This window comes from Henckelia pumila, chromosome 4, assembly GCF_033568475.1.
Source record: "Henckelia pumila isolate YLH828 chromosome 4, ASM3356847v2, whole genome shotgun sequence".
Classification (NCBI taxonomy): Eukaryota; Viridiplantae; Streptophyta; class Magnoliopsida; order Lamiales; family Gesneriaceae; genus Henckelia; species Henckelia pumila.
In genome coordinates, this window is record NC_133123.1 from 105778242 (window position 1) to 105788271 (window position 10030).

The 10030-nt window shown below is 35.9% G+C and overlaps 1 protein-coding gene and 1 long non-coding RNA gene across 3 annotated transcripts; both read right to left on the minus strand.

The window, feature by feature from the left end:
* Positions 1-1326: 1326 nt before the first annotated feature.
* LOC140866043 (uncharacterized) lies at positions 1327-5408 on the minus strand. 2 transcript variants are annotated; one of them, XR_012144793.1, is made up of 3 exons: positions 2582-5408; positions 1991-2487; positions 1327-1895 (listed from the first exon to the last, which is right to left on the minus strand). It is a non-coding gene; the product is annotated as an uncharacterized lncRNA (long non-coding RNA). The 2 variants fall into 2 exon arrangements; XR_012144792.1 differs by having other exon boundaries at positions 2573-5408.
* A 1880-nt stretch (positions 5409-7288) lies between these two features.
* On the minus strand, positions 7289-8331 carry LOC140867273 (uncharacterized). Its single transcript, XM_073272349.1, has 3 exons — positions 7984-8331; positions 7854-7898; positions 7289-7764 (listed from the first exon to the last, which is right to left on the minus strand). The coding sequence occupies exons 1-3, from the start codon at positions 8249-8251 to the stop codon at positions 7643-7645; spliced, it is 435 nt and encodes a 144-aa protein (XP_073128450.1). The 5' UTR covers positions 8252-8331; the 3' UTR covers positions 7289-7642.
* Between the last annotated feature and the right edge of the window lie 1699 nt (positions 8332-10030).

Below are 10030 nucleotides of genomic sequence, written 5' to 3' on the forward strand. Positions count from 1 at the left end.
GACTGAAACGCTTCTTTGAATCTCTTAGCTCGACCTCTCGTAATTGGTCCTCTAGGCATCTCCAACGGATTCTTAGCCACGTGATCAACATGTGAACTTTCCATGATCGCATCAACTACTTGGAGGATACACATGGCAAAGCTTTGAAGAGGCCCTGGAACGCCTATCATATTAGAAAATATTATCCTTAATTTACCTACTGATGTATCTCGTTTTGAATTATCGCTTTTGTAAGCATTTCAAGTTCAATGAAATCAATTTCTTGTTTTGAAGTAATATGTGTTGTTCTGTTATAAAAATGAATGGTACTTTGCATGGGTTCCTAGATTATGTGAACTCTAAGCATATGTAGTTCGGAGGATGAAATTATATTTTTTCTACTAAGGTTATAACCTAGTAGAGGAGTTATAGGGTTGGAGGTTGAAAATCATGTTTTTCCTACTAAGGTTATAACCTAGTAGAGAATCTTGAGGGTTGGAGGTTGAAAATCATATTTTTCCTACTAAGGTTATAACCTAGTAGAGGAGCTTAAGGGTTGGAGGTTGAAAATCATATTTTTCCTACTAAGGTTATAACCTAGTAGAGAAGTTTGAGGGTTGGGGGTTGAAATAATATTTTTCCTACTAAGTTATAAACTAGTAGAGGAGCTTGAGGGTTGGAGGTTGAAAATCATATTTTTCCTACTAAGGTTATAACCTAGTAGAGGAGTTTGAGGGTTGAAGGTTGAAAATCGTATTTTTCCTACTAAGTTTATAACCTAGTAGAGGAGCTTGAGGGTTGGAGGTTGAAAATCATATTTTTTCTACTAAGGTTATAACCTAATAGAGGAGTTTGAGGGTCGGAGGTTGAAAATAATATTTTTCTTACTAAGGTTATAACCTAGTAGATAAGCTTGAGGGTTGGAGGTTGAAAATCATATTTTTCCTACTAAGGTTATAACCTAGTAGAGGAGTTTGAGGGTGGGAGGTTGAAAATCATATTTTTCCTACTAAAGTTATAACCTAGTAGAGGAGCTTGAGGGTTGGAGGTTGAAAATCATATTTTTCCTACTAAGGTTATAACCTAGTAGAGGAGTTTGAGGGTCGGAGGTTGAAAATTATATTTTTTCTACTAAGGTTATAACCTAGCAGAGGAGTTTGAGGGTTGGAGGTTGAAATTAATGTTGTAGTATGTGGTGTGCCATGTGAAAATTAACAATTGCAGATGGAGGAAAATTTATACATGCAAGAAAATCAAGAAGAGGAATTTCATACGTCCATGTATTGTGACACAAAAAGATGAAACATAAAAGAAATACATGTCATACTTGCATGTCAAAATTAAAGACGGAAGATAAAACAATATTTGTCATGACAAAATAAGTGCCTAGAGGCGGGCATCGTTCACGACGATGATGACAAAACACAAATAAATCAGCATGAGCCTAGATATCCGATAGAAGGCTCGCCAAAAGGTCTCTAAGGCTGATGAAATCAGTAGAGCCGCCTGGAGGAGGGTATCCATTGTCCTTGAACTGTCCCACGTCCAAGTACCAAAATGCCTTGGGACCGCAAATATTTTTTAACTCCTCGGATTTGAGGAATTCTTCCTTGAAGGATGATCTCTCTCGGGCTAGTTCTTCTTCTTGGTGTTCCTGTTGTGCCTTAGCTTGGGAAGACTCCATCTCCTCCTTCAATTTCTGGATCTCCATCTCATGACTCATCTTTAGCTGCTGGAGCTCCTCCTCCTTCTTCATGAGTAGCTCGTCAGATTAAGCCTTCAACTCTTGCAGCTCCTTGTAGCTCCTCAATCTTGGCCGCAAGCTCGTCAATGATGGACTTGTTCTTCGAGTTTTCAAGAATGACATTTTTGAAGGAGTTTACGCGTGCAACCAACTCTCCTAAATACATGGCACCCTGAAACAAAGGATCAAATATGAACAGTGTGAGAATGGAGTTATAGCACACGATTATAAATAATGAACTTAAAGAAGGAAGAAAAGGGAGCTTACATCTGTGATGCTACTGCAAGTGAGACTGCCGACGTAGAGGTGCCCGAGAGAGTTTAGAAACGTGGCATCGGCAGTAGATGAAAGATTGTATAGGAGCCCATATGCAATATGATTGGGACCACGTCCCACGATGGTCCACTCCGGGGTATACAAGCGGTATATGCTCGGACCCGTGTGAGGGCCGCCTGGATGGCTGAACTATGTTTCCTCTTAAGAGGAGAGGGATGCAATCGAAGTTGTAGAGAGCTTCCGTTTTCCTTTGGATTTGATTGAAGGTCTTGGACTGGCGGGAACCTTCTCCTTGCCATGGGCGCGAGAAGTCTTGACTTGTGGAGGAGTAACCTTCTCCTGTTTTTTCTTGGGTAGCTCAGCTTGAGATTCTTTCTTGGGCTTAGAGGCAGTTGAAGCTAGTTGTTTCTTGGGAACAGGTGATGAACCACCAGCTTTCTCCTTCTTCTCAAGCTCACGAAGGAATATGACATTCATGACTCTAGTTCCTACAAATATGAAGATATAAAAACATGAGAATATTAGAAGATGTGGAAGACTTTTATCATAAAGTTTAAAAGGTAAAGTAGCTACCAGCATCACCTTCCAACTCGACACTTGTAGGGCTAAGATTAGCGTGGCATAAGAGATCTTCGGATAAAAGGTGAGGAATGCTAAAGAACCTATCTCCCAGTTCTCTCGCATGCAGAGATATTCTTTGTTTTTCTTGAGGTTTTCGGGATGATCGGGCTTAGTGAAGGTGGGATACCACTCAGTGGTACACTGCCACTCTTAAGGGGTTTTGATGAAAAAGAAACATTTTTTTCCAACTTTTCAAGTGACTAGGAGCACCGCCGAAAAGTTTGGGATTGGAACGAGAAGCCACATAAATTGACCCCTCTTTCGATTGACCCAAAACCAATAAGTAGGAAAAAGTGGTGCAATTCACCGGAAGACCCAAAGAGTGGAATAGCACATAAAAGCTACAAATGGTGCGGAATGCATTGGGTGACAATTGGCCGAGGTGCACTTGATAGTAACTACTAAGATCCTTGAAGAAATCTTGCATAGGGAACCTAAGACCCACCTCTAGCTGCTGCGGGAAGAATGTATAATACCCGGGGGGAGCTAGGTAAGGGCGATCTTTTGAGGATGGGATTAAGATCTGGTGGGAGGCAGGAATGTGTCCTAAGGCCCTAAGGATGGGTTCGGAACTAGGCTTGAGGGTGGAGGTCAAGTGCCCAAACCAAAGGGTGTCAGCATTGGCAATGTTCATTTGTCGTTGGACATGAAAAATTTCTTTCCCATGACGACTATGGCTTACGATTTCCTCAATTTTTTTGGACTCACAAGACTCACTACTTTCCTTGGTCTCACTACTCTCCTCAAAATCACTAGATTCATCGGAATCATGTGAAGGATTGGAAGATTTGGAGGAAGACATCAGCTCAAGATGATTTTTAAGGGGAATATAGGGAACAAAAGTAAAGTCAAATTTCAAAGTGGAAGAGAAATACTTACCGAATAATTTGAAAAATTGACGGAAACAAAAAGCTAAGGAACGAGCGAAGAAATTGAGTAGAAGAAGGCGAGAGCTATCCAACACGAACAACTTGAGCCGAGCAATTCATCGAACAAGTGGTAGGCGAGGGCTGAGCGAGGCGAGGATTGCAAGGGGGCGAGGAGAGGGTTGTGAATGGGGCGAAGGCTGGGCGAGGCGAGGATTGCGAGGGGGCGAGGCGAGGTTGTGAAGGGGGCGAGGGCTGTGATGGGGCGAGGGCTGGGCGAGGGCTGTGATACGATGGTGGTGAGGGGCGATCATGAAGGTGATGGGGAGAGCGGCAAGTGTTGAAGGGGCGAGCGTGAGGCTGCTGTGGGGCGAGCTTGGGGTGAAAGTGGGAGAAGGAAAAATGAAAATGAAGGGGAAGGTTGAGTATTTATAGAGGGAGGATGGGTGAGATCCAACTATTTAAAATTTAAAAATGGATGGTGAGAGATGGGCCTAGGGATGCATGAAAGGTTATATCAAACTACAATTCACCTTTGTATTATTTAAAAATTACCGGCCCGATCCCAACCCAAAAAACTAATCCCACGAAAATCGTCAATTGGTCGCACCGTGAATTTTTCAAGATTGTTAGAGAAATTTTTTAATCGCCAGCCCCAGATGCCTAACTTAACAAGAATGCAAGAAATAAAGGTACTGACTTTGAAATTCATACAATCGAGTTTTGAACCTGCGATTCAACTCGACTTGGGATGGGAAGACTGGTGATACCCCATGATTGGGCCCATCAAGTGCTTGAGCCCATTGAAGGCCTATAACCAAATACTAAGGGGTAGAGTTGGCCCATGAGAGAATTATGGAAGAAGGTATATGTTGGCTCTCAAGGGGTGAAGGAGAGCCCCATCAAGTTGGACCTTAGACATGAGGTCTCTAAGGTAAGACAAAAGCTTATGACAATTTGGAATGGAGATGTGAAAGAGTATATGGAGAGCGTAGAAAAAGGAAGTGAAGGAGGGACTCGCCTAGGGTGGGCGACCCCTAGGGTGAACGAGCTCTAGGGTGGTAAGCTTGATTTTGTGTCTTGGGTTGTCTTTGAAGGGCGAGCTCTAAAGGAGAGGCACGTAAACTACACGCTCGTGGTCTCCTACTTTACCTCCTATAAATATGGGTTTGCTCTTTCCATTTGCAATTAATTCACTTTCATTTTGGGGGCGCCCAAGCTCTTCTTTCTCTCATTCGTTCACGTCTCTGACTTGAGCGTTGGAGCGGCTACGCGGGGATACCCTCCCGGCCCCCTCTAACATTATTTGCTTGATTTCAGGTTCATCTCTAGACTTGAAGCTTTGGGCTTGAGCGGGATCCGGACCATCAAATTTTAGTGAGTATAAAAAACAATATAATATATTTCATCATCCCAACGATTTTGAAAATTTTCTCATTCTTCGAGCCTTCAATGATATATTTTGTCAATAACAAAAATTAGTCTTTTAATTAGAAATTAAGTATTATAAACAAAACTTATGATGCAGATACACAAATAGGGAGAGCAATGAACTCAGCAATTTTGCAAAAAAAAAAGACGACAATAAACTCGGAAAAAAATTAATCCTACGAACAAAAGTTTGAACAAATTTATTCAGCGATAAATTTATTCTCGCTGATCAACCTGGATGCTTTGGCAGAAATAATTCACAAACTTTTGAATTGAGAAGGGGTAGAGAAAAAAACCTAACGTGTGAGGGCGTAGAGTGTCAAGACTCCAAATTGAGAGGAAGACAATCAAAGCTTACTTTTTGTCAAAGATTTGGAATCGACAACCCAAAATTTCAGCATCTGAGTATGGGATGAATTTGAAAACCGTGATTTGAGTAAAAGGTGAGTGATTGAGAGCTCCGATGAAGCGGTTTCAGAAACCTGGGTGGGTGCCGGGTAATTTTGAGAAATTGAAAAACAGATCAAGACATCATCAGTTTTTATGTTGTGCTTAAATTTAATAAATATTAAAATATGATATATATTAAAATATGATATATAAGCCAGATTTTGTTATTATATGTTTAAATAAAAAAATTACTATTGATATTGTTTGTTTTGAATTTTATGTAATTATTTTGTTAAAAAAATTAAAATAAATCGACTTAGTTACTGTTAGTCAGGTTCTGGTTGAGAATTTTTTTGAGAGATTTTTTAAAATGACCTTTTACAAATATCAATAATCATATATCCTTAATATAATATAATTTTTAAAATTAGCCTTAAGTTCCAAATATATTATTTCACTCATTATTACATTAACACACAAACATATTAAATTGAACTAACATGATAATATGATTATCAAACTACTAGATACATGTTTTATTAAATAATTGGTCTATTGCACTTGTGTTTTAATTTATGGCATTTATTTTTATGATAAAATTTATTATTTATTTATTTATTTTATATTAGTAATATAAGTTTTATATAATTATAAATTTTTAGTATGAATTCATTGTAATAGTTGTTATTATTATCCGATCCATAAATATAATTTTTTTTCACTTTATTGGAACATCCATAAACACAAATTTATAGCTTAAAAATTTGCAATATAAATAATTTTATTCTTATTTATTGTTATTAATACTATTATTGTCATTAATAATATTATAAATTTTCCTTTAAAAAATATTATTATTTTATTTTATATTATCCCGGTTATATATTCTTCAAATTAGGTATTTAATTTTATTATTCGTTTATGAATATTATCCATATCAAATCATTTCTTATTATTCAGTATTATATTTATTACAATCATTATTATTAATATAATTTTATTTTTATCATTAATATAATTATTTTAATAAATTCTCATTATTACTAATATTTTAATTTATTATTATTCATATTAATATGATAATATTGTTCTTATGACGATGATATACTCATTATTCATCAAGATTACATAATTTTATTATTTGTTTTATTATCAATATTGTCAATAACGAGTCATTTCTTATCATTTAGTATTATACTTATTACGATTATTATAATTATTAATATAATTTTCATGTTTATCGGTAAAATAATTATTTTAATTGATTTTAATCATTATTATTATTTTAATTTATTATTATTCATGTTAATATGATATTAATATTGATATTATTACGGTGATCAATTAATTATTCACCCAAAATAAATAACACATAATGAAATAACTTTATTTCAGTTATTTTGGAATTATTTTTCTCAGTTATAATATTTTCTTGAAAGGGTATTTTTGGATTATTAAACTATAAAAGGTTTTATTTTAATATTTTAGCAATGAAGGCTATTTTTAAAAATACATTATTAATGTGAGCTAGAATAAGTAAATTCTAATTTTTGAAAATTTTTAATATTATCTTATGTCAATTTAATACGAACTCATCTGAATTAACACCTCTATAAAAAACAATAATATCAAAAGGTTGTAAAAAAAACGAAAAAAGATCCTCTACTGTGGAGAAAGAAACAGCTCAAGATACTGTGCATTATAATAGACATGATTTCAATATTGCATGTGTGTAATTAATTAAAAAATTAATTATTTAATCCTGTGATATAAATTAAAAAAATACTATTTAATGCACAGTATCTTGTGCTGTTTTAAGAGAATCCGGATCCTAAAAAAACTATCTACGAATTCGGGTTCATTACACCTATATTTTGTTCACGCATCTATGGCATGAAGTAAAGCTACATGGTCTGGTGTTAAAAGAAAACATCAAAAAAATACATGTTCTACTAGATGAGACAATAAATTGTTCCTTACATTATTTTTCTTCCATTTATTATCTTACACGAATTAAAGCTACCCGGTCTGGTTTATTAAAAAAAAAACATAAAAAATACGTGTTCTACAGCTACTAGATGACACAATAAATTGTTCCTTACATTATTTTTCTTCCATTTATTATCTTACACGTGTGAATAAAATGGCAATACTCCCCCATCCATCCAGCATCATGAGCTCACACGTGCCGACCCACCGACGATGAAGGTATTTTGTGTGTGTCCGCGAGAGAGACTATAGAGACATCTATTGAATTGATACAGACTGCGACAAAACGGAACCCAAAAGAATTATAAAAATAAACATAAGAAGGAACCCGATAATCAATAAAAGCCTAAAAGTCCGCCATTTTCCGCCGGAGAAAACGCCGATTCTTCCACGACACCGCCAGCGTACCCCCCTCCCCCTGTTTCATCTCCACGATTTGATGCGATTTCTGAATATCTTCGATGGAGTCTGTCAATTGCAATCGAACCCAGATATTATTTACCCAAATCTCACTCTAAAAACAAAAAAAAAAAAAGAAGAGCTAATCGCATACAAACCTCCAGGAATGGCTAAATTCTTGTGCCCGTTGAACTCTGCTAAATCTAAACCCAGAAGAATAAAACCCACTACAGCAAATGATGAGGAACAAATTACGAGATATATACATACAAAATGTTGATGAGTTACCGATCTGAGAAGGGTTGTGAGAGGAAAGGTAGAGAACCAGAAGGCAGAGAAGAGTGAGCATTGGTATGAAATGAATGTAGATTTCCGTCGTAGTTGTTTTGGGCTTCGGCTTCAGTTTCTTAAGCTTTTCTTCTTCTACGGCTCGTCCGCCTCCTGGGGATAAAGCTTCGTTAGATGGAGATGTAGAAGAAGAGGTATCATCTTTCAGTAGTATAATTCCTCCGTGCTGAAGCTTCAACGATGGCGAGCCAAGTGATTGCCTGTGCATATTCTGTGTTTTGCTCTGCAACTAGAGAGAGAAGAAGAAGAATGTGGAAAGGTAAGATTGGGAGAGGAACATGTGTGAGCTGTAATACTGGGATTTGGCTAGGATTTTATTATAACATTAATTACCTTAATTGATAATAATTACTCCAAATTATTTTCAAACTAATTTTAAATTTCTCCTTTACTACTCATCCATTATATATTTCATTTTTATTTGTGTAATATATATAGTTAAATGTATATATTGAGTATTATTTTATTGAAACAGTCTCACGGATGTACATCATTTGATTTCATCATATTTGTAATAAAAAAAATAAAATTATTGACATAAATTATTTGTATAATATAAGGATGACAAATTAACATATTTGGATAAGATTGCTTGAGTATTTAAAGTTTTGATGTTAACAAGTTTAATAGCCAAAACTTTTATAAGAATTATAACTGAAAGTCCACAAGCTTAACAGAGATATATGTATACTGGACAAATCGAATTGAGTAATTGATGAGTCACAATATAAACTGAAGTTACTCAAATTGATCAACAGTTACTCAATTGGACACGGTAACTAAACTGGACCAACCAGTCAAACTAAATTGGAATTCGACTGAATTATTTAAAGGATATTTTGATCGAAGTCAACAGTCAAGAATCCAACTAGCATTCTGCTAAGAACATTCAGTTTACATTTGAGTGTTAGTTATATCTTGGATAATTTTTACCGTACACAACTAGGGGTGTTCACGGTTTGGTTAACCGTCCGAACCGAGTCGAAACCAAAAATTCGATTTGAACTGAAAACCGAACCGAAAATTTGGTTAGGTTTTTGAATTTTTTGGAATTTCGGTTTTCGGTTCGGTTTGGCTTTTTATTGCGGTTAACCGAACCGAACCGAACCGATGGATCGGTTTTTTTTTTTTTAAAAAAAATATTGACTTAATATTTATTTCATTTATATCAGGAAGTGAGAAACGTGTTTCTCTTTATTCTTATTTCTTAAACTTAAAAACCTAAAAACACGATCTCTATTCTCTCAATATCATTCTCAGATTCTCAGATCTCAAATCTGAATCGCTTTTGAAACCCTGAACTCGTCGCTCCTGGAATCCTGCAGATCTCCGAGTCCCCTTGAACATGTCGCTCCTGCAGATCTTCGAGACTTCGACTTCAAGTTCGAGTCTTCGACCCCTTGAACCCGTCAATCCTGCTGCCTGCACCGCCGCACGCCTCGTCTTTTGGCTTCCCTAATCCCCTTTTCTTCTTGTCCATCTGAACACAATGAAGAAAAATTTCAAAAATATTTTGCAATTCTTTCATCGTTTATAGTTCATTGATTGAATATTTGATTTGACTCAGTTTGTATACTTTTCTTTTTGGGTTTTTGTGACGTAAATTTGGAATTTTTTGTTTTTGTGAATTGTGAGATGTAATATCGTCGTTCCCTTTTCCAAAAATTAATTCATCAACATAATTTTTTTAAAAAAACCGGTTAACTGAAAAATCAAAATAAATTCGGTTAAAAACCGAACCGAACCGCTCCATTCGGTTCGGTTTTCGGTTCAGAGTTTCGGAGAAACGAATTTTTAGTTTAACCGATAAACCGATTCGGTTCGGGCGGTTTTAACTGAATGAACACCCCTATACACAACCGTTGTTGTAGTAACGCAACTCCTATTGAAGTAATTAAACTGTCTAAGAATATTTAAATGGGGAAAACATGCTTAAGAAACCCTTATTTGAGAAAATTAAGTAGAAAATCGGAAACGTTCTGAAATA